We start from the raw sequence: 25,119 nt of genomic DNA, 5'->3' as shown, positions 1-25,119 counted from the left end.
TCCTTCCATGCACACCCCACTGAGCTCCTTGATTTGCACCATTCCAAACTATTGTGAATCTGGTGCTTTTTACATTTATTAGCAAAGCCACTCCCCAAAATCCCATGCATCCTAGGAGCCTAACTTAAACATATCCCTACAAACTTGAAGACTCTAGTTCTCAGAAGAGGAGGATTTTTGGATGTTAGGAACAAGTTCTTTACCATGAGGGCGGTGAAACACTGGGACAGGCTGCCCAGGTTGGTGGTTGAGGCCCCAGCCCTGGAGATATTGGAGGTCAGGCTTGCCAGGGCTCTGGGCAGCCTGATCTAGTTGAGGATGTCCCTGCTGATTGCAGAGGGGGTTGGAGTAGATGACCTTTGGCAGTCCCTTCCAACCCAGCCCATCCTATGATTCATACCCCGAATATTAGAACTGCTTTGACTGGTGCATCATAAGGAACTTCTGGACACTGCATATGCAGACAGTGGCAAAAATCATCACTGTTACCTTGAGGATTTTGTGTTTATTGATCTTTCCACACACTGAGGTTTGCAAACAATGAGCACTGTCACTGGCTCACCGACTCACAGACCACCAAATGCACCTCTGGTTCTTGTCATGCATCTCCCATCTACACTAATCCTGCTACCCAGCTCCCACGTACACTGTCACCTATGCCAGAGCTCACTGGTTTTGAGGCATCCCAAGACAGCTTAGCATGGAAGGCAGGCAGCATGGCATCTGCACCCATCATGTAGCACCAGGGATGGGACACAGGGCTGTGCCTGTAGTGGTACCCACAGCCTGCAGCTATTTTAACAAGGGCAAACAAACAGGATCAAATGGCGTGCCAACCGTCTGGTGGCTGTAACCCTGAAGTAGAGCACAGAAGTCCCATTGCTGGTTCCCAGCCAGGATGGACAGACACACAGAACACCAATACTTGCTTGGGAACAAGCAAGTTTCTCAAAAGGAGGGGCTGTGGCAGCCCCAGCATGCTCACAGTGAAGTCACTCTGCTGATAGCCTGAAAAATAGAGCCGTCTCCAAAGGAAGACTACTGGCTCTTAAGTGACCTGAAATGAACCTAAATGAAATAATTACAAGGCTTCTTTCCAAATTCAAATCAGATTAGATGTGAAGTGAAACAGTGCTGGAAAGAAAAAGCCTAAGTCTAAACATAGCCTTTTCTGATTTCATTGTCAGGCAAAATGCACCCATCTGGCATTTGCACCAGCGAGCAAGCAGCAAGCTGGATATGGTCCCCATGGAAAGGGGAAGCAATTTCATGGTTAGCCTGGGTTTGCTGCTCATGCCACCAGTTCCTGTTGAGATTGGGAGTAATTAGCATCTCAGATGCTCAGGGAAGGGTAAAAATGGCTCAAGAGTGACCCATACCTCTGAATGTCCCCCACAGACCACTGCCTGCAGACAACGATTCTCACCTTCCTGTTGTTTAGCTGCCACACCTCTGTAACAGCACATAGAGGAGCTGGGGAAGGAACACCCACACAGGATGCCAGCTAAACAGACATGTTGGGCACTTCTGAGAAGTAGCAGTTCAGCTGTTTCACCTTCCCATCTCATGGCATCGATTTTAAAGCATTAGGAGGGAATGATTCCAAAGCTCCCATGGTCTAAGAGGAGCACAATGAGGAGACTGCTATGGACACAAATCCCACATGCCCAGTGCAGGTTCGTTCTCTGAGTCCTACACCAAGGTGCTAAGGAAATGAGAGTTTTCTCCATCACCTGCCCACCTTCTGACCCAGAACTTTCCATCTGAACAGATATGGACTCATTCCCCACAAACCCTGCCTCACTTCAGAGTCCTCTTTATGCTGCCTGATGACTGCCAGACATTCCAGAGGGGCAGTGTGCCTCCAGGGAGGTCTTCCCTGACCATCCAAGCAGGTCTCAATGTAATGGAGAGGACATGAGCTGGGAGCAGAGAAAGCCCACAAGGTCAAGCAGAGCCATGCTGCACAGCCCCAAGCCTACTCCTCTTTTGAGAGAGAAAATCTGCTGCCTAATAAAGCTTGATCAGCTCTCCCCACACTCAGCAGAGAAGAAAGCAGAGAGGTGATGTTTGACAATGACACCCAGAGAAACGTTTAGGTAAATACCCCCCTGAAGGGTGCCTACATATGGAAGTCCTCCCCAGGGGCCAAGCTGCAAGCAGCCACCTCTGCTCCTCTTCCATCACCTCAGCCATTTCCTTACCATGTGCTGGTGGCTCTGCATGTGCATCTGGAGGTGCCGTATGTCACTCTCCAGGCTGGCTGCTGCCCCTTCCCTGGCTTCCGCCGTCAGCATGTAAACGTTGAGCCCACGGTGGTGCTTCACGCTGTAGTCCCCTGAGTGCACGGTGTGAGACAAGGTGCTCCAGGAGTCTGGTTCCTTGGCTTCCTCTCTGCAACAGAAGCAGCTCAGGTTAATCTGCAGGCAGGCAGGGATGCTGCATTGCAGGACACTCAGGCTGTTCTTCACCCTGGACAGTCATCTAATCAACAGCCCGAGCGAAGCAGAGCTCCGGCTCCAGGGCCAGACAGACAGACAGACATGCACGCTTCCTGGGCTTGAAAATTAATGAGATCTAGATCCACGAGCTTTATTTCACAAGGTCCTTCTCAGGTAGAGAGAGCTCCTTGTTTTCCCCAGACTATGAGAGGCTAGCAGAAAGAGCACAATAATTACTTTCTAAGATGGAATTTATTGCAGGTGAAGATCACCAAAGCAGCTGCTGCAGAACAACAGCAACCTGAAAGAACGAACTGCAGAGGGACAAGTGAGGAGAAATGAGGATTATCATGCCATTAGATGCTAACATTTCCACACCAAAACCAGCACACTGCTTCACAAACACCCAACAGTCACTGAATTGTAGCCATTTTTTCACTTCTGGAATGAGTTTAGCTCGCTCTGTGAAACTGCTTCTGTGAAAGATGTTCTTAATGTTGTCAGACTGTTTGGTCCTTCTGTAGCACTATCATCAATTTTCCTTCTACCAATCAAAAGAATAGAAAGGGGAAAAAAAAGATGCTGCTGTAGATCAGAATGAAGCAAAACTCAGCAGTTAAATGTATTCCACAGCAATTTCTATTCAGTCATATCCTTTTGCACATCAAACCCTGACTCTGCACAGGCTTCTGACTCAAAAGAGGAATCCTTCAGGTCTCCTTGAGCAGCACAGAGGCTACATTGCCCCTTGAAGGGGGTGAGGAAACATTTATCTTACCAAGGTGTTCATTTAAAGCTTGAGGCTCACAGATTTCATTTTGAATCAGAACTGATTCAGGAAACCCAAGATCTTCGGTTGCACCAGAAGAAGGTGACTCACACAGCATCCCCCCAAGCACTGCAGCCCATGGGACAGAACTGGAGCAGGGGCTTGCGCTGACCTGCACAAGGGTGTGAGAAATGGAAGTTTCTCCATTTTCCTTTCATTGGGGCTGCATCCACCAACTCCCAGTCCCAGCTGAGAGCAGGTCCCCTCCCCATTGTGGAAACCAGCCCCTATCACAACAGGCATCCCTGGACATCCCTTTGCAGCAGAGCTCAAGATTTCCCTAGAAGGGACAGAGCTGTGATTGCAATTAATCAGGAATACAAGAAGGTTCACGTACGACAAATGCATACCACCAACCAAGTAACATTATCATAGTATCATAAAAAGGCTTAGGCTGGATGGGACCTTAGGGATCATCTACTCCAACCTCCCCATGAAGTGCCCACCTAGTAAACCACAGGGCTACCTCCCTGGGAAGCCACACAATTTGGAAAGTAAAGTTGTAACAAGTGAACAATACCACACCTGGCAACGGGAATGGGCAAGGTGGGGAAACTGTTGGACAGTTTGTCAGAGAGATGAGAAACCTGTGCAGATGACAGAGCTGGCAGCAGCTGCCCCTGCTCCGCCCTGGCACAATCACCCACCCCCTCCTGTGACTCATTCTGCCTTCAATCTGCAAGGAAATTGAGACAAAGCAAACTTAGGACTTCCACCACTCAACTCCACTGACTTCAGCAGAACTACTCTTGATTTAAACAGAATCAATATTTCTACAGAAAACCAGAAGGAAGCATCTAACTTTTTGTGGTGATTAATATAAAGCTAAGTTGTGGTGATCAATATAAAGCTAAGGAGGCAGAGTGAAGTCAACTGAGCCATTACAACTGACTGCAGAAATGTCCTTTCTTTAACAAGGAAACACAGACCTTTCTGTCTGCAGTATTCTTCTTTTCAGCTGTCATATATGAGAGACCACTGTGCTCAGGGCCACTCTCAGAAAACAAGGAGGCTGTCAGCACAAAACCCCATATTCATCCACTCATGGGGATAACATCAGCCAGATTAAAGAGCTGAGCACAATGAGCCTGCTCAAGCTGAGCACAATGAGCCTGCTCCACTTTCTCATCAGTTTCAAGTACACTTGTGAGCATCTTCAAATCATCACCCACAAAGCAGCCTGCATGACTTGAGGCTTCAAGGACCCTGAGTGACTTCAAAACCCTCAAAATCTGGAGTGAGATGACAAAGAAGCAATGTCCTCTACAACACTGTGTGCATGTCCACCCCTCCTGCAATCTGCCACCTTCACATGGCCCAGACAGATCAAATCATACAATCATAGAACAGCTTAGGTTGGAAGGGACCTCAGAGATCATCTACTGCCATGACACCTCTCAGCTACACTCAGCTGCTCAAGGCCTCATCCAACCTGGCCTGGAACACCCCCAGGGAGGAGGCATCGACAATCCAGCCTATTCCAGGGTCTCACCACCCTCCTACTGAAGAATCTCTTCCTATAATCACTCCCAGTTTCTTCTCATATTCAAGTTGCTGACCTGTGTTGCATCTAGAAAGGGCTCTGAACCCTTCACAAACAACCCCAGATCTTTCTCACATCCAGACAGCTACAAACAAGTCCAAGTTCTCATAGGTGGTCACCTATGCTGCACAAAGCTGTGAGGTAGTGGGTGGCACACTCTGCTGACTCCTTCAAATCATCCTTTTCATACATTGCTGCAGCCTGGTGCTAGCAGTCTGCAGGAGGAGGACAAATGAGAATCTGGCAAGTGTTAACATTTTTGCACACTACAATTTCTGTTGTTCAGGCAATCACTTCCAAGGTCACACAAGAAGACACTCTTGCTGTTTGTCTTTGTATATAGATTTTAACCATTTGTGTCTTCCCTGCATGTCTCACTGCAAGCCCTGGGTTTTACTGAGGGAAAATAGACTTCAAACTTCTTTTCAGTCACAAATTTTGTACTCCTTGGTTGTGAAAGATGCTTAGTTTGTACAGGTAACCAATCTCTGGAGCAGTTGTATAGGAGAACATATCCAAGATGGTCTAGTAACAGATAGGAAGATACACACAAATATTTACTGAAGATTAATGAGCAAAATTGTACCTAGAAGCTCCAGCACCGGGGGAGTCTGGAAATCTGCTTTTGTTCAGCACAAAAAATCAGTTTGCTGCATTTTGACAGCAACAAGAGAAACCTATTGTCTTAGGAGGTTTAGCCATCCTCGGCCAATTCTTTCTCATGCTCCCTTTTCAACAGCTTCCCATCAAAGCAAGTCAAACATACCAAGAGAACTCAAAATCTCATCAGCATCACCTCCAAATCCAGTCGTTGCAGAAGAAAGTATCTTGCTTGGTTATAAAACCAAAGACTGCTCAATAAGGTTGACAACATTCACTAGCTCAACACTCAGCACAACCATGCCTTGTTCTACTGAAAGAGCCTGGCACAAGTACTGAATAGAATAAACCAGGTTGGAAGAGACCTTCAAGATCGTGTCTAACCTATCATCCAACACCACCTAATCAACTAAACCATGCAACCAAGCACCCTAGTCCTCTAGCTCCCATCCCTGCTTGCATGGTTTAATTGATTAGGTGGTGTTGGATGATGGGTTGGATGCGATGATCTCGAAGGTCTCTTCCAACCTGGTCTGGTCTACTCTATTCTATTCTACTCTATTCTATCTTTTGTCCCATGTAAGCACACCCTGAAGAGAAATTGCTGGCTTCAAGAAAGAAGAGACTTAACCATCTAGCCCTTCATCTGTGAAAAGGTGGCTCAAAGAGGGATGCCAACCCCAAATGGTGTGAGTGGAGAAGCAGACAACTCTACACAATACTCTCAGGCAATGCTCTGCTCAGTCTGGGAGCTGATGAGATTGTTCAAGCTGCAGTAGCACCTCCTGCTTGTTTGGCCCATTAGACAAGACAGGTACTAGTGTCTTTTACACCTCCCAGCATCACCCAAGTAGACTTGCCCCTGGTGAAGCAGCAGCTGTACCACACTCCTGTGCTGAATCTCTTCTCATCTCATGGAGGAGCAGATAGGATGGCCCCAGGCCAGTGAGCGGTGGAAAGAGGGAGAGGAAAGCCTGCACCAAGCCAGCTTCCTGCAGATATGGGTGAGGTATTTTTAAGAAGGAGGAAGATAAGTGAGAAAGGGAGAACCCAAAAAAAAAATAGTAAAAGCTCTGCCTGCTTGCAAAAGCTGCAGAAACTGTGCTGGGTAAGGAGGGCTTGAAGTGCAGTGGAGCTGGTGCTCCTGGCAGGCGTGTTTCCCAGGACAGAGATAACAGATTTTAAACAGAGAGAGAGAAAAAGGAGGGAGGAAGAGATCAGAAGATCGACAAAAACGCTTCAGTGGGCTAAGTAAAACCTTGTGTTAGGAGATTTATCCCACATGTTTACACACAGGCAAGGAAGCAGTGTGGGAACTCAAGGCGTTATTTCCTGGGGATATCCCCTCCAGATTTCAGAGCTGGACTTTGGCTGAAACAAAACAAACTCCGTAGCATTGCCAGCTCTTATGGTCTTACTGCAGGCCTGACAACAGCTGTGGGTTTATTCTGAAGGCACCAGCTCCTAGATTCATGTGATAAAGAAGGGAAAAAAAGGGGGGGGGGGGAAATCACCTTTTTTTGGTTGTTTAAAATTAAACAAAGCTGCAGTGAAAGGCTAGGAAAGGCTGGAATTTAGATGCCCTTATCTGTAATGCAAACAAAAACTAAATTGAATCTCAATCTTGCATTCCTTTTATTACTATTATTATCATATCACACTGGAAATACTAGATCAGACAGGCTGATGAAAGAGGAATGGTGCCTACTGGGATAGGATGCTGGACAGGCCATTCAAACCAAGCCAACAATGCCTCCTGTGAAAGCCCAGCACCCACCCAGACTTAACACAGTCACCAGCACCTTAGAAATCTGATAAAACAGAACTGCAGAGCTATGTGCAGAGGTGCTGGGGCAATAGAGACTTTGTGTATGTATGACCACCAGCTTTGCACCCCCAGTCTTTAGGGATACACAAAACACTAATGCACACAAACACCTTTATGCTCCTCCTCATTTTTGGAGGCATCAACACGCACTGTACAAGAGACTCAAACACAAGCAACTAGGATGGGTTAGAATGGGTCAAAAAGCCCCCCCAAAACATTCATAATTTAAAAAATATAGTTATCAAACATGATACTTAGGTGCTCCCAAGTGTTCCATATGACCCAGGAAAGTAGGAAAACAGACTGGAGGGGAGGAGGAAGTTCTTCCCCATGAGAGTGGTGAAGCCCTGGAATGGGTTGTCCAGGGAGGTGGTTGAGGCCCCATCCCTGGAGGTGTTTAAGCCTAGGCTGGATGAGGCTCTGGCCAGGCTGCTCTAGTGTGGGGTGTCCCTACCCATGGCAGAGGCTTGGAACTAGATGATCCTTGTGGTCCCTTCCAACCCTGACTGATTCTGTGATTCTATGAAAAGAAAAAAAGGTTCTTCTATAAGAAAATTGTATGGATCACTCCCTCGTTGGAACACTTTTGGTCTTGAAGGAAAGAGTTAAAGTTCTTCTGATGTAGAAATGATGACTAACCTCTTACAGTGCTTTGCACAAACACAAACTGCAGTGGGTTCAGACACTGAACTGAATTCAGGATTGCATGACCTACCCTTCAATACCAGATTAAACATCTGACAACAGGCTTCAAAATAATTAATGCTAACATTGCAGTCCACTGCTGAACACTGTACAGTGGGAAATCATACAAGAGAAGCTGGCTTGATCCTTCAACAGTTCTTTGTAGACAAACATATCCTAAGAAAGGAGGTGCTCCTAAACCCAAGCACTTCCTAGCCCTTGGTGTTCACTGTACATCAAAAACAAAGCCAGCAAACACAGAGCTCCAAGCTGTGATCAGCTGTATTTGCCAAGAAGCAAGAAGTGCCTTCCATGAGAGTGTTTGTTGTCAAATGCACTTCTCCATTTGTTTTCTTTTCGTAGCCTTGTCTACCAACAAAGCTGCTATGCTCAGGATGTGAAGCTGCAGGTCCAACACAACTCAATGTCAACTTGGGAGTCTCAACAGTAAACAAGAGAAATTGAAGGTGAATCTCTGAAAGGCACTCAGGAGTGAAAACAGATGCTATCTGTTGCATTTGAAACACAAAAGCACAACCGTGGAGTCTCCATCAAGCAGTGTTTTCTTTACAGCTAAAAACAGCATCTCAGATCAGCACAAGTGATATGGAAGGAAGACTTGTCTCTGCAGAACATCTCTGTGTGCTGCAAGCGAGTGTGACCACAGACTCTGTAACACAACCCAAAGATGAAGCCATCGCTTTGGCTGCCTCTGACACAGCAATTTACCAACTTGTCTTCCACAATAAGCTGTCCAAGCTTCAACCTCCTTCATCAGCGTCACTGCTGCTAGTAAATCTGCTGCAGAGGCTAAATATGAGTATCCTAACTGGGTATCCAGCTAACTCATGCCAGAGGCCAAAACCCAGCAGTTCTGGGAATTCACTTATCTGCATTTGCTAAATTTATCCTGAAGCAGAGCCGGCCTATCACAACCACTTACCAACCACACAAGGCTCTTCAGGCTGCATGGACCCTGGAAGCCTGGGCATCCCCTCTGAATCAGGATTGCTAGGGAGGGATCATTTTCTTCTCCTATCTTACCAAAAGTTCTCAAATCTCTTCTAAATATCTTCTTCCCCCTCCTCATGGACCTGTTTATGTGAAGGTCATTTCCCAGGATCTCCGATTTCCAAGCAGGGTCTCAGAGACAGTAAAAAGCTTTTTCCACCACACAGACAAAGCCTCTTGTCTCTCCCTGTTCAGGGGCTGATACATACAAAACAAAGGAGAGGAGAGAGCCAGCAAATGAAAATACAAGCCTTCACAGGCATGTGGGAACACACTAGAAAGTCAGTAAAAGCTGGAGCAGACAGTGGCTGAGTAGGTGGAAGAGAGAGAAAACAAACTCTTCCTACTCCATCATATTCACACCTGATTCCTCCATCACCTTACTCCCAGTCTGCTCCCCTGCTGTGGCCAGGAAAAAAATTCACAGCACCTCAGCTTCTTTCAATCAATTAAACAACAGTGCTCAAAGTTCAGCAATACAGTCACAAAACCAGATTCTGTTCCTGTCCTCCTATACTTCTGCAGCTAAACAGCATCCTGTGAACAGACATCTTTCACCATGTCCTCTTGCAATGTTCTTCTATCATCTCTGAGTTCTCCTTTAAATGCTAGTCTTGTGCCAGCACTTAGAAAGATGAAGTCAAACGTTCTTCTCTCCTGCCAGACCATAGCAAGTCATACCCTAAACCTCCTGCCTGGCACCCTGAATAGCAATCAAATGGATTTGTTGCTTGTTTGGGGGAGGAAGAATAGAAGGAGAAACATCAGCAACACCAATAAACTCTTCAGCTGCTGATTCTGCTTGGCCAGAAATAAAATTGAAAATACACACAGCATCACCTGCCCATGGGTGCCAACCTTCTGGCCACCTGCCTGTCCCCAGCCCCATCTGGCCCACTGTAATCCCAATAAATACTGGGAGAGCTGGTGTAACCCAGGGGAGACTTAGAGTTCCCAGCTCATCATAATGGCAGGGTGCATATAGGAAGGAGGGGTTCAGCCTACAAATTCTCTGTTGGCATACAGCTGCCACAGATCTGGCACTGAAGTCACAGCAGTCAGCAATGTTTTCAGTCAGTTTGGAAAGCATCTGCAGCACATAGGGATCTTTGCCTATACAAAGACTGGATTTAATGCAACAACCCAACACCAGACTTCAGTGAAAAATGGTGTCTTGAACTGTCATCCTGACTGGGCAGGGCACAGTAAGAAAGGCTTAAAATTAAGACCACATTCACTGCTGAACATGAACTGGATGCTTCTGAAACAAAACACAAGCTTCAAGGACTTTCTAAATGGGGAAGCAAAGAAATAAGGTACCTGGGGTGTAAAGGAATGAGGTACCAGGCAAATCCTCCTGCAGCTCTGGTTCAGAAAAGCAGAGAAGTTCATTCACTTATGAAAGTGAAGGGACCAAAAAAGCTTCCTCAGTTGAGAGGCAGCAGCACAGCATGGAGGTTACAGCACAGACTTCACCAATTACTTAGGCAAAATCAGAACAATAGCAAGTGATAATCATGGACTGCAAAATGTTCATAAAGCCTTTCTGCTCTCAGTGAGCTGTTCCTCATGTGTGTTAATTAAATCAGTTTAATCATGGAAACACAGGCTCATACTGAATTAGAGCTGCACATACTGAGCCTCCTGGTTGTTAAGAGGAGATTTGAAGGGATAGGATAGGATAGGATAGGATAGGATAGGATAGGATAGGATAGGATAGGATAGGATAGGATAGGATAGGATAGGATAGGATAGGATAGGATAGGATAGGATAGGATAGGATAGGATAGGATAGGATAGGATAGGATAGGATAGGATAGGATAGGATAGGATAGGATAGGATAGGATAGGATAGGATAGGATAGGATAGGATAGGATAGGATAGGATAGGATAGGATAGGATAGGATTGGATTAACCAGGTTGCAAAAGACCTTTGAGATCATCAAGTCCAACCTATCACCCAACACCATCTGATCAACTAAACCATGGCACCAAGTGCCTCATCCAGGCACATCTCCAGGGATGGTGACTCCACCACCTCCCTGGGCAGCACATCCCAATGGCCAATCTCTCTTTCTGGGAAGAATTTCTTCCTAACATCCAGCCTAAACCTCCCCTGGCACAGCTTGAGACTGTGTCCTCTTGTTCTGCTACTGGTTGCCTGGGAGAAGAGACCAACCTCCACCTGGCTACAACCTCCCTTCAGGTAGTTGTAGACAGCAATAAGGTCTCCCCTGAGCCTCCTCTTCTCCAGGCTAACCAACCCCAGCTCCCTCATAAAGAGCAATCCCAGAGCTGTGCAGAAGGGCTTGAAAGCAATAAGCAAGCAGAGAAAACAGAGACATTAAGATTAATATTGAAGAACTCAGAGACTGTTACAACTCTGAAACTTCTCTTTGAAGGCATTAGTAAAATGCAAGGTTTTTTTAATGGGTTCTAAGTTTCTCTTACTCCTTTTTTCCAGGGGAGATAAACAGCCGTCAGCTGTGAAGGAACTACAAGCACTTGGCTTCACAGGAGAAAAACAAAACAAAACAAGCACAATACTTTGGGGTTAGTAGACAGAACTGCTCTGCAGAAATGAAATTAGGAATAAAATCAGTGCTTGTATGTTTTACAAAGCAGCACTTCCAACTTCCCTGAGATCCTGCATGCTCGCTGCCTCTTGAAGCCATTTTCCTCGCCTGACTTGCAGAGCCCTGGAGAACATGGAGCTGGCAGGCAGATTGTGTTACCACACCAAACTGCATTTGAAAACATCAACTACTGCAGACTGCAGCTGTCCTACCGCAGAGGCCAAGTTACTCAGAGAGAGCATCCTACCTCCACTGCCTCTTTACAGCCAGCCCTCCTCTGAGGGGAACAGCCCAGCGCTGACAACGCCACGCAGCCAGCATTGCCCAGTTTGCACACAGGGAACTAACAGGCTTCAACCAAGGGCCCTTTGCTTTGGAATCCGCTTCTACTAGACTCAGGAACTGTTGAAACTCAGAGGCTGTGCAACCTATCCAGTTTCCAAAGCTTTTTAATGCAAGTAATGTATCTAAGCTGTATTTAAATTTCTATGTAAGAAACCCCAGCCAACTGCTAAGCAAGCTGCTAGCAAGCAATGAAGAATGTTTCTAGGAAAAAATAGATAAAAATCCATATATATTTCCCCATCCCTGCTCAAAGAAATCTCCTGCCCTTCTGCACTGTCCTATTCCATTTACACAGCAGAACAAAGTTTACTGTGCAGCTTTAGTCTCAGAGATAAAACAAACACCCTCAGGAATGATACACGACCCATGAACAACCACTGCTACCTGCATCCTGCTCTCCATCTTCAGCAGCCTCCTCAGTTTGGCCCTGAAAGCAGCAGCCCATGCACCTTTCCTGCTAGAGGATCATAGAATGGCTTAGGTTGGAAGGGACCTCAGAGATCATCTACTCCAACCTCCCCACCATGGGCAGGGATGCCTCTCAGCTAGACCTGGCTGCTCAAGGCCTCATCCAGCACCAGGCAGGAGGCACCAATAACTTCCCTGGGCAGCCTACTTCAGATTCTCACCACCCTTGTACTGAAGAACTTCTTCCTAATCTCCAGTCTAACCCTGGTCTTCCTCAGCTTCAAATCATTCCCCCTTGTCTCTAGACACCCTGATGAAAAGTCCCTCTGCAGCCTTCCTGTAGGTTCTCTTTAGGTACTGAAAGTCAGCTCTGAGGTCCCCTTGGAGTCTTCTCCTCTCCAGGCTGTACAATCCCAGCTCCCTCAGCCTATCCTCATAGCAAAGACGCTCCAGCCATTGGATCATCTTTGTGGCCTCCTCTGGACTCACTCCAACAGCTCTGTGCCCTTCTTTATGCTGGGGACACCCGAGCGGGACACAGTATTCAAGGTGGGGTCTCAGCAGAGTCAATGGGTAGAATTCCCTCTCTTACCCTGCTGCCCACACTCCTCTGGCTGCAGCCCAGCACACAGCTGCCTTCTGTGCTGCATGAGGGCACTGCTGGCTCCTGGTGAGCTCCTCAGAAAACACCACCCCCAAGTCTCTTTCTTCAGAGCTACTCTCAACCCACTCTGCACCCAGCCTGGATTTGTGCCTGGGATTGGCCCAGATGCAGGACTTTGGACTCCGACTTGTTGAACCTCATGCAGTCAGCATGCAAGAGCCAGTGCACAAGCTCAACACTGCAGAAAGGAATCTTCAAGGGCTGCACAATTTAAGCTGGAAGCACCTTTCTTCCTCCTTTTAATTTTCTTCCCCCCTCCATGCAGAACTGCATCAGCTGAGAAGGGAAAGCTCATGCAATAAACAGAAATTCAAAATGTCACCAGTGTAATTAGGTTTTGAGAAAAATATTTACACTGCAGCTGAATCAAGCTGCTTTTGCAGCCAAAGCCTGGCAAAGCTGCAACAAGGGAGAAGGTTGGTTTGGGCTTTTTTTTTTGGTCTGCTTTTTAATGGCTGTATCCTAATTACAGGAAAATTTCACCCTTTTCCAGGGCCGGCTGGGAGAATCATTGTCAAATGCAGGGTCCCACAAATTAGCAAGCAAGTGAACAATAAAATCCCCCCCCCAGGATAATGCATCACAAAACACACTGCATTCACTTATCTGGCAAAGTGCAGCTTAATTACTTGTAAAAATAATGACCCCTTTGTGCAGCCTCTCTCCAACATGCGTTGCTGCTCTGTGTTCTGCTGAGTGGTGCAAGTTGAGTGCCAAATTTTGTGCATGTATTATACAGCATGCGCAGAAGCAGAGGGCAGAAAAGAGGCTGGACAGGACCCATTGTGTTCTGACAGCGTATGAATGACAGATCCCCTCTCTTAATGGAATTTGCCTGCTTTTCTGCATTCTGAAACGCAATATTCATCCTCTTTATAGGGATTTTCAAGCTTCAATCCCATCTCGTTGTAGAAAATGCTGTGCACAATCAAAGTCTCTGCTGGGGAATCAGGCTGTGCCTGTTGTGCAGCTGTCACCCTCCCAAGGGGACAGACTGTGGCAGTCCCCATGTCACAAGGTGCTCCACCACCCATTGAGAAAGGGGTCCATGACTTGCAGCATCCAGAGATTCCTGTTGGCAGGGCTTCATGGAGATGGCAGGGATTGCAGAGTCATGGGGTATGTGGTACGGCACTTCCAGCCAGCAGACCAAGAGGACAACTAACCATAACGGACAGTTTAAGGACATACAAAGAAGAATAGAAGCTGGGACCTTGGTGGTAACATCTAATCTGTTCTATTCTATTCCTAAGGTTGCTAGTGCCTTATTTTCAAAGATGAACTGTGAAGGTCATCAGAGAAATCCCTTGGAAAATAGCAGCAGCATCCATTAGAGGGAACGGAACAGGGCAAAGCTGTGCAATCCAAGTACTCTCTTTTCTTTCCACTGTGCAAGAATTGCCATTCCAGTATTGGACCCAGTTGTGAAATCCTGCACCAAATACATGAATAGCTGCTGTAATAGTTCTGTTTACTCCCCCTTTTTTTAAGTTACCAGCTCTACTCATATTCAGATTACAAAATTTGCTGGGAGCCCTACAATCAAGTTTTGGCTAACTTCAGCCTTCTACAACAAACCTTTGGACAATTTAAGCTTCTTGACAGCATATAAAGTCTGCTAACATGGTTACTCTCATTTTGGAGAACTTTGCTGCTGTTCTAGGATGAAGTTGCACTCTCCAGCTTTACAAGCTAGCCTGCAAGAGTTGTGTCTTTTCAGTGTAACTGCTGAAATCATCAGAGACAGAAGTGACACTGTTGTCATCTCTGTATTAATCACAACCAAGGGTGTTAGGTATTAGGTTGGAGTTGATGATCTCTGAGGTCTTTTCCAACCTGGTTGATTCTTTGATTCTATGATTTTGTGGCAGAAGAAGAGGTTAGAGTGCAGCTCCTGTCCTATTCTGCACCTTCCCTAGCCATGGCATTGGGTCACTCAGCATAAACCCCATGCACCTGAAAACTCAATTCAGAAAAAGAAAGCTAATAGCAAAGCCTAAGAGAGCCAAGAATCAGAGTAACACACATGCAGGCTGAATCTTTCCTCTTTCATAACCACCCACCTCAGGACTTATTTACACTCTTTGTCTTTATTAACCTCAGCTTCTGAAACCTGATTCTCCAAATATTTGCTATTCAACAACAACTTGTCAGCTTCTGAAGGGTTCCAGGTAAAACATTGCAGCAAATGCTCATGCCACTAGTTACTTGCTACGAGCTTGTAAGATTTGTCTGCTCCTCACAAGCACTCAATAGAGAACAGTCTCTGTTGTTAAATACTTGCATTCTTACCTCTTTTTTTCACCTGTGCTGGTAACACACCTATCCTCCACAAGATGCTGCCTTATTTCAATACATTTATCATTATTTCACAGAATGGCTTAGGTTGGACGGGACATCAGAGATCACCTCCTCCAACCTCCCCACCATGAGCAGGGACATCTCTCAACTAGACTCAGCTGCTCAAGGCCTCATCCAACCTTGCCTTCAACACCCCCAGGCAGGAGACAGCTCCAACCACCCTATGCAATCTATTCCAGAGTCCCAGCACTCTTGTACTGAAGAGCTTCTTCCTAAGAGCCAGTCTAACCCTACTTTCCCTCAGCTTCAAACCATTCCCCCTTGTCTTGTCTCCAGACCCTTCTGAAAAGTCTCTCTGCAGCCTTCCTGTAGATCCCTTCAGGTATTTCATTTAACAAACTCCAAACCTACAAAGTAAGAAGACAACAGTCAGCCACCAGCACCTTGAAGCCCAGTAGCTCCTCTCTTTTGTGCAGTTCTGCTTGTTGGAAGAAAAGCTTTTCCATTTGTGTTTGCATAAGGTTTGTCTTAATTAGTTGATATTACAGTGACTCACTTTGGGCTTTAAGAGAGCTGGAAGCAGAACAGAAAAGGAGAACAGAATATTATTGCATTTCCCCTAAACTCTAAAGGCCTGTCCCCATTGGTGCTAACAAGAGAGGTATTTTGCTAACAAGAAAGTCAACGGTACAAAATCTGCCTTTAAGGGTAGAGCAGCTCCTAGACTCCATTCAGTGATAATGCTCAGCAAAGGCAAGAACGATACAGGGGAACCATCAAATCATCCTTACTCTGTCAAAAGCTGGTGCAGCTTCAGGTAACCTCTCTCCAAGGCCAAGCTTACAGGCGTTGCCCCTTCGTTGTTGTGGATGCTGAGAGCTCCTCTTCCACCTGGCTGCTGGAGCAGAAACCAGGTCAGCCGCAGCAGGCCCAGCCTCACCGCAAAATGCATCAGAGTTTCCCGAGGGATGTTCTCTGGGGAGAAAGAAGGGGGGAAAAAAGAAATGGGAATTGGTAGGCTGTGGGTTAGGTGAATGTCTTATCCCCACCTCCCAGCCACACCACACACCACTGGCATGGATCTGCCAGCCCAAACCCTGAGGAACCTGGAGCACCTGGCTGCCAATACCCGGGAGGGAGCAGTGCTTTAAAGAGAGGGACGGGCTGCAGAGGGACTGAAATTGCTCAGGACCTTGCAGAGTGAAACTGACCACAGCCAGCAATGTGAAAGTAACATCATTTCATCACCAGCCACAGCAATCACCAAGCTGCAGGACTTCCAAACAGAACCCAGCATGGACAGGTGGGTTTTCCTTCATATCCAAACCTTCTCTTCACATACCCAGGGCCAGGTTTTAGTAACAGAGAAGTTTTGTTATTTAATGAGATGCTGATTTGTCCCCTGGCATGGAAATGATCAATTTTATTTGAAGCACTAATCTAAAGCAGTTATAATCCAAAATAAAACCCAACCAACCAACCAGAAATCAAACAGTTTAACTTCTTCTGCAGGAAAGAAAACCCAAAACCCAGAGGGGTTTGCTTTCCTGACTTGATTATGCCCCAGACCAGCTTCTCTCAGCTTCATACAGTAGCTCTGTGATTCTGAGTAGCAGCAATCTGTTGCTGCTGCTTTTTACATCTAGTAACTGTGACCTTCTAATTTGGTAAAAAGTCATTCTTGAGCCTGAGCTTTCATCTCAGGAAAATATCCCCCTACTCTAAAAGCTGCATCCCCCCTACAATGATGCTCTGAAAAGCTCCCACCAGCAATGAGCTCCAGATGCACTGCTGAAATACAGCATTTGCAGATCAAAGCCTGTTAGTTTTCTATGAAGGGTAAAAGCATTTGGGTTAAAAAAAAAAACCCAAACAACCTGCAAGACATAAAAATTTGTTCTTTTTATTAGCAAAGGATTTCAGTATTGACTGGCAGTTACTACAACAACAAAGCACCAACTGTGTCTCACTAAGCTATGCCAATGAGCACACTTGGTATAGTATCTTTAATATCACAGAACAATGATTTCTTGGGTTATTAATTTGGTTGCCAGCCAAGCCCAATACAGCAGGTTTAGAAAAAAAAAGATAATAAAATGTAAGCACATGATGGCTTGAGGATTTAATGAACTATTTTTTTCCCCCAGGAAGTGTGCCTCAAGAGAAATCACTTCTTCAAAGTGCTGCTGTTTTTCGAGGTTACTTGCTTTCTTAAGGGACATTGTTAAGACCTCTGCTGAAAAACAAAGCAAAAAAGGGCAGTTCTCCCCTGTCTGACACAAATATTCCCAACTTTTTTGGATCAGTTCCTGAAGAACTACTCTGTATTCAAGGACCAAAAGCTTTCTGGCACCATCTCTCTTCCGAATGACTCCAAATTAGGTCTCTGGGCTACAAACCAACCCTTTCCCCCTAACTTCCTCTTGATTACCGTAAAGCAAAACCATGCTGTCCTGAATACATGAGCATGTCTGAATGAAGGTTCCAGCTGATTAGAGAAAAAGGGAATAGCTGAGCTCAGTCAGAGACAAATTCTCAGCCTGTGAGAGAGCAATGAGACGGATTTTGGTATTGAGTACTACGGAGTGTAATGCTTTAGAAATAAGCAACGTAACAAGGTGCTTAACTCATGGCTGTCACAGTCTTGGATTTAACAGTGAAAAATCACATACCCATGTAGACAGGCATAAGGGAAAAGCTACTGATGAGGCTGGAGGAAGTGTTGGTATGTGTGGGACTTACCCAGAGTGAAAGCAGATGCTCAAGGTTTCACTCAATGAACTTACACAATACTCCTACGCTACCTGTACTACCGCACCAGCAGAGCCAGCTCGCAGAGCTGAAGCTCTACAGCTCTTCCTACTGACATGCACACAAGCACTCCTGCTGGAGCAAATGATCCTGCCTGAATAAAGCAGGTGTGGCACTGGCCTGACCATGTCTATTCTAGCCCAGGATTTTCTTGCTGTACCTGCTTTATTGAAAGGAAACATCCTCTTGCAAACCAAGACGGATGTCCTTCCATCAAAATTGAGCAGCACAGACCCAAAAAGACAAGCATGGATCCCTGGGCCAAAATGCTACCTGCTTTGAAAGCTCCACAATTCGGTAGAAGCATCTTCTACTCACCAACTTATGGTTCACCAAGATCATAGAATCACATGGGTTGGAAGGGACCTCCAAAGGTCATCTAGTCCAACCCCCCTGCAGTCAGCAGGGACATCCTCCACTAGATTAGGTCACCCAGAGCCCTGTCGAGCCTGACCTTGAATATCTGCTGGGATCCAGCCTCAACCACCTCTCTGGGCAACCTATTCCTGTGCTCAACCATCCTCATTGTAAAGATGTAGGCAAATACTCATCCTGTCCCTCATCCAGCAGGGTGCCCCTCTGTCTCCTATTTCCCTAGATGAAATTCCCCCTCCCAGTTGTCCCAAACGCCCATCTGATGTCATCTGCTCCTATGACTTGCAACTTCTGAAAATCCCACCTTTTCCCCATTCTTTTGAAACAATCCAATCATCCAGTTAGTGGACACAGTAGCTCCAGAGTTTGGATGGAGTTGTCCACAAGCACAACCATACTGAATGTGGCCCTGCCCCAATGCCTGTGAGCAAGGAGGACGTGCAGAGGAGATCTGTACAAGAAGACATGGCGTGTTGCCATCCAGAGCACATTAAACACACAAATGTACTATCCAGGCCTCTTTGGAAAGATCTGCCTAACATACAAACTGGCAGGAGGCCATCCTAACAGATGGGCACAGATGATGGCAGCAAAGAGACAAGCACTGTACGTACAACAACTGCAGGGGCCCCAGGCAACGGCTTTTGGAAGTTTGGGGGGTGTGCAAAACTTGCAGAGCTCCAGTGAGAAGGCGTGTGCCATCTGTGGGAGGGATTAACCACTAATGCATAATGAAAAATACATCTGTTGGGGGATGCTGTTGCTCAAAATAAGATGAAAGCTGGTCTGCACCACGTACAGCAGTGCTGCTGGATGGACAGATCCCTCCAGTCTTGCTGCCTTTGAAGGGATGAAGCTTTTAACTCAAAACATTGGAAACCCAGTGCAAGATACATGTCCCTGACATAGAGTAACAAAAGCTTTAACATGGAACAGCCAGAGCTGCTTCTCCTAGCCTGTATCAAGCATGAGCTCCTCATCTTAAAATGTCTGTCCTTTCAATGTGAACTAAAAGCTTCTTCTAATTAGGAAACTGTGGGAATACAAGACACACGATCCTGGGAAGGCCAAGTTGTTTTGTTCCTCTCTCATTTCCTAGTAATAGGCAAGAGCTGAAACATATGATTATTGTCCCATAATGGCAGGGGACTCTAATCCAGCTGGCAAAGCAGAAGACTTCAGCTATATTATTTTTATGTGCTTCTTTTGCAGCTGTGACACACAAGCAGACAGTTTATCTGGGTAACCAAGGATTACATTTCCACAGAGTACTGTCAAATGTGCTTTGCTGATAGCAAAGGATTAGAGTTTAAGGTGCCATTAGCACAAAGCAAATAAGGATTGAAGGTGGGGGGGAAGTTTGGGTGTGACACACGTGAGAACATACAAATTCTCTTCAGATGAAGCAACCCACAGAGAACTGCTCAGTCTCTCCAACTGCTCTGTGTCCTCAATGCCCTGAGATATGTCATATGTGTCTGCAGCATAAGAAGGACACAGAGCTGCTGGAAAAAGTCCACAGGAGGGCCACAAAGAAGATCCAAGGGCTGGAACACCTCTGCTATGAGGACAGGATAAGGGAGAAGGGGTTGTTCAGCCTAGAGCTTAGAGCTGCCTGTACCTGAAGGGATCCTACAGAGAGGCTGGAAAGGGACTTCTCAGAAGAGTGTCAAGCAGTAAGACAAGAGGGAATGGTGTGAAGCTGAGGGAGAGCTGGGTGAGACAGGATCAGAGGAAGAAGTTCTTCAATATGAGGGTGGTGAGGCTCTGGAACAGGCTGCCCAGGAAAGCTGTGGAGGCCTCCTCCCTGGGGTTGTTCAAGGCCAGGTTGGATGAGCCCTTGAGCAGCCTTTATTTTTTGCTCTGTAAGATCAGTGCTTTGATTATTTTCTTCAGACATTCTCCCTTTCTGTATAGAAAAACCAAACCCAATAAAATTATCTCTAATCACAACGACAATCTTGCTGTGCTGTACACTGAAATCCCACTGGTTTCACACACCGAGTTACTAAACTTGTAATCCTGATCCCCTCAATCTCAAACCAAGGCAAAGCATTTCCCTGCCTACTCACTTCCTACCTGGTGAGCTCTCAGGTGTAATTTCCCATGCAGTATTTACTGCATGTGGATGTTTACTCTGCAGCATTTCTGGGAAGCTGTACATACTCAAGATGTCAGTAACTGTGTGCCTGAAGTTAAGGGGCTGATAAGTATTTTATCTAATGAGAAGGTCTCCTAGTTATCTGCCTGTAAAGGGTGGCTATCTTCAGCTCATCAAAGGGACTGCTTCTCCTTAAGCTCCCAAGGGAATGGCTTCATGTGTGGTTGATCACTGCAGTCCTCTGCCAGCCAGCTCCTGGAAGCTCACAGCCCTGAAATTGTAACCACAGGTCTGGGTTTCACTGCTTGCTTGCAAGGAACCAAAATGAAAAGACTGTTTCATCAAAGCTTTTGCCAGAATATTATTCAAAAGGAACTCTGAAAGTGATCTGTTTACTCCTGATAATTCAATGAAGGATTAACCTAAGTTTTCCCCTCATTTTGTTTCTGCTTTTTTTATCCCCAGCACAACACAAACAAGCCAAAAATCACTGCTCAGACCTCTAAATATTCTGTCCTGGTTTTCCTAGTTAGCTTTTTTTTTCCTCTTCAGTCATTTAAAACAGAAACCCCCAGTGTTAGGTTTACATTGCATGCATCCTCAGAATACATCTTAAATTTTCATGTCTAGATATAAAGGGTAACAATCTGTTCCCTTTAAGCAACCATCTTTAAATGCCACTGAGAACAGTAAATAACCCTGCTTTTGACAGCAGTAACAACTGTGTTCTTCAGAAGGTTACAGAGCACTGGTAATAATTAAGAAGGACATGATTATACAGCACCTGAAAGTAATGCTGTGTTTAGAATACCATGGTAACAGGAGCAATCCTTAATTATGGGTATTTTGAAATTGCACATGCCATGGACTTCATACAGATAGATAATTAAGAGCAAGGTCCAGGAATTGCTCACTGCAGAGGGACGGCGTACGCTGGAAGAGCAGCACAGTCCTCGGGACACAACTGCCCCAGGGCAGCAGCAATGAGGACAGCAGCTGTGCAGGGAAGTCAGGACACTCGCCCAAGGGGCTTCAGACACTCTTGACCTGCAATGTAAACCCCTTCCCTACCCACACACCCTGCCCTGCCCCTGCAACTCAAGGACGGGCAGCTGCACCAGCTGAGCAGCACCTTGCACAGTACTGCTTCCTCCACCTCCTTCGGCCTCAGCACATGCCTGGCTTTCTTTTGCTATCATCTAACCAAATGCTTGAGTATCTTCTGCTTGTCTCAGCAAGAGAGGATGGAGGAGCCAAATGACCTCTAAGATCAGCAAACTTCAGTGCTCCTATCCCACTAAGTGGGATCTAGAAGATACTTTATTCTTCCCAAAACCCAATTACCTGGGACCTTGTACCTGTGGGTAAAGAGATACTTAAGGCAAGTCTTTCTGGGGTCCTTTTCGCTAAAGTAAGGATTAAAAGCCAAGACTTCTTTTCTGAGGTCATCTACAAATAGCAGTAGTAGACTGCAGCTGAAGAGTCCTACATAGCAGATGGGTTCAAGGAGGAGGAGAAAACTGAGACAGAGAGTGGGAAGGCAACCTAGAAGTCAGATGCAAAACATCTTAAGAACAAACCAGGCACCAAAATTATGGCCACTGTTATAGGAAAACAGATCAAATCCCCACAGGTCCCTCCTCTGCTCTACAGTCAGGTGCTAATTGACTGTGCTACCTCTCCACAGGAACATAATGCTGATCAAAACACCCTGAAACCTATGTGTAGCTTTTGAGAGTGGCTGTCATGAGGAAGAGCTTGAGAAAATAGTTCATACATACAAATATATATACATCAAAAAGGGGAAAATACTCCATAAAGCAATTGTTACCCAGACACCTTAAAGCCAAACCAAGATCACATCAGAAGGGCAAAGAATCAGGAGTCTGGCCACCTTTCCACCGAAAATTAAGCAGAGAACACCACAAGACAAGAGCATTGATAAATGGTTTAAGAGAGAGGAGTCAGTCTGGAGAAGAGAAGGCTCCAAGAAGACCTAACTGTGGCCTTCCATTATCTGAAGGGGGCTACAAGAAAGCTGGGGAGGGACTTTTGAGGGTGTCAGGGAGTGATAAGACTGGGGGGGAATGAAAAAAACTAGAAGTGACTAGATTTCATACTGTATGTCAGGAAGAAGTTCTTCCCCATGAGGGTGGTGAGACACTGGCACAGGTTGCCCAGGGAGGTGGTGGAAGCCTCATCCCTGGAGGTGTTTAAGGCCAGGCTGGAAGTGGCTCTGAGCAACCTGCTCTAGTGTGAGGTGTCCCTGCCCACGGCAGGGGGGTTGGAACTAGATGATCCTTGAGGTCCCTTCCAACCCTAACAATTCTATTACTCTGTTATGTGAACCTGCTTTTCCCATCAGGGATTCATGGTGCCCAACCATGGCTCTCCATGGCTGCCCAGGCTGGGCACTATGCTCCACAGCACTGGCTGCTGAACAAAAAGCTCATCCTCAAAGCCTCCATCCTACAAAAACAAGGTCCAATGTTAAATTCAGCACAAAGGGTTCATTCAAAGCCTCCTGAGGTCCAGATGAATCCATTTATTTGTCCAGTGGATTTGGGGTGAAGAAATAAGAACTTGTGATCACAGAACACTTCGGCCTTTCACATTGTGCCACAGTAACAAAAAATTAATAACTATTTGGTTTTGAGCAAGTTAACCAAATCCTTAAAATAATTTTACTGTGGGAATTAACCCATGCCATTCAGTGCATTCACTCTTTGGACAACTTCTTATGAAGCAATAAAACCTTTTGTTTTTTCCAGGCCAATGGGGAGAAAGAGAATACTGCAGCATTCTCCCCACTCAGTATTCTCCCCACTTCCTGGGGTTTTGAAAATGCTCTGATGACCATACAGGAAGAAATGTTCACTTTCTTTGCAACTTGTTTTAACAGAACAGTGGGCAGTGACTGGCTGGAAAGCAGCCCTGAGGAGAGAGACTTGGGGGTGCTGGTGGACAAAAAGCTCAACATGAGCTCTCAATGTGCACTTGCAGCTCGCAAAGCCAATCACATCCTGGGCTGCATCAGGAGAAGTGTGGCCAGCAGGTCAAGGGAGGTGATTCTCCTCCTCTGCTCAGCTCTGCTGAGACCCCACCTGGAGTACTGCCTCCAGTTCTGGAGTCCCTATTACAAGAGGGATCTGGAGGTGCTGGAAGGTGTCCAGAGAAGGGCCACGAGGATGATCAGAGGGCTGGAGCACCTCTCCTATGAGGACAGACTGAAGGAGTTGGGGCTGTTCAGTCTGCAGAAGAGAAGGCTCCAAGGTGACCTTATTGTGGCCTTCCAGTATCTGAAGGGGGCTACAAGAAGGCTGGGGAGGGACTGCTCAGGATCTCAGGTAGTGATAGGACTAGGGGGAATGGAACGAAGCTGGAGGTGGGGAGATTCAGGCTGGAGGTGAGGAGGAAGTTCTTCACCATGAGAGTGGTGAAGCCCTGGAATGGGTTGTCCAGGGAGGTGGTTGGGGCACCATCCCTGGAGGTGTTTAAGCCCAGGCTGGCTGAGGCTCTGGCCAGCCTGATGTAGTGTGGGGTGTCCCTGCCCATGGCAGGGGGGTTGGAACTAGATGATCCTTGTGGTCCCTTCCAACCCTGACTGATACTATGAGACTATGAAATGGTGCCTAAGAAAAGATAACAAAGGAGTAAATGTAAAGACTGCCTGCTGTGTAAGAGACGAAGATTACCAGATTACTGAAACTGGGCAAGCTTCTAGGCCAAGAAGCCAACCCAAGCAGGTTATCTACAAACAAACATTAAAAAAAAAGGGCACTGGAATGTTTGCAAGTGTCCTCCAGCAGTTTTAAGTCATCTTGGAGGAATTTCTAACTTGCAGCTGATAGGACAGGCTCTTTGCAGTTTGGCTATATGAAAGTACCACACCTTTCATTTTGAGTAATGGTAAAGAACGAAGACCTTGGTTTGGTAACCAAAGCATAAGGAGATGATTCCTGCACAGCTCTGTCACAGTAGTCCTGCATTTTTCCATACCAAAAGGTCAAACCTACTTATGTGTGAGAAAAAAAGGGGATGCTGCAGTAACATCACAGAATGTCAGGGGTTAGAAGAGACCTTGAGAGATCATCCAGTCCAAACCCCCTGCCAAAGCAGGATCACCTAGAGCAGGTCACACAGGAACACAGCCAGGTTGGCTTTGAAAGTCTCCAAAGGAGGAGACTCTACAATCTCTCTGGGCAGCCTGTTCAGTGCTCTGTCACCCTCACAGGAAAGAAGTTTCTCCTCATGTTGAGGTGGAACTTCCTGTGTTCTATCTTATATCCATTATTACTTGTCCTATTACCGGGTGCCACTGAAAAGAGCCTGGCCCCTTCCTCTTGACGCCCACCCCTCAGATATTTATGGGCAATGATCAAATCCCCTCTCAGCCTTCTCTTCTCCAGACTAAACAGCCCCAGGGCTCTCAGTCTTTCTTCACAGGAGAAGGGATGAATACAAACTGCTGAAGATCATCATTTCAGTGATGCAGCCACCAGTCTGCTGGTGCACAGGAGCACAAAGTGTGTTTCATTCTCCTTGGTATGCGCACCTTAACCACAGACTTTGCACTGCACAAACCTACTGACACAAAAGAT

At 46.2% G+C, this 25,119-nt stretch overlaps 1 protein-coding gene across 9 annotated transcripts in view; it reads right to left on the bottom strand.

Annotated features, from left to right (window-relative positions):
- Positions 1 to 25,119, bottom strand: part of AKAP13 (A-kinase anchoring protein 13) — a 243,460-nt gene that overhangs the window by 116,164 nt on the left and 102,177 nt on the right. For all 9 annotated transcript variants that reach the window (XM_068143379.1, XM_068143382.1, XM_068143384.1 and 6 more), the window contains 2 exons: positions 16,023 to 16,206; positions 2,205 to 2,394 (listed from right to left, as the gene is read on the bottom strand). In XM_068143379.1, coding sequence (XP_067999480.1) covers positions 2,205 to 2,394; positions 16,023 to 16,206 — 374 coding nt within the window. The remainder of the gene's footprint in view (positions 1 to 2,204; positions 2,395 to 16,022; positions 16,207 to 25,119) is intronic.

This window comes from Melanerpes formicivorus, unplaced genomic scaffold, assembly GCF_026170545.1.
Source record: "Melanerpes formicivorus ecotype bairdi unplaced genomic scaffold, bMelFor1.0.p_v2 SCAF_10, whole genome shotgun sequence".
Classification (NCBI taxonomy): domain Eukaryota; kingdom Metazoa; phylum Chordata; class Aves; order Piciformes; family Picidae; genus Melanerpes; species Melanerpes formicivorus.
The sequence above is the reverse complement of the archived record's forward strand: the minus strand, read 5'-3'. Positions and strand labels throughout refer to the sequence as shown.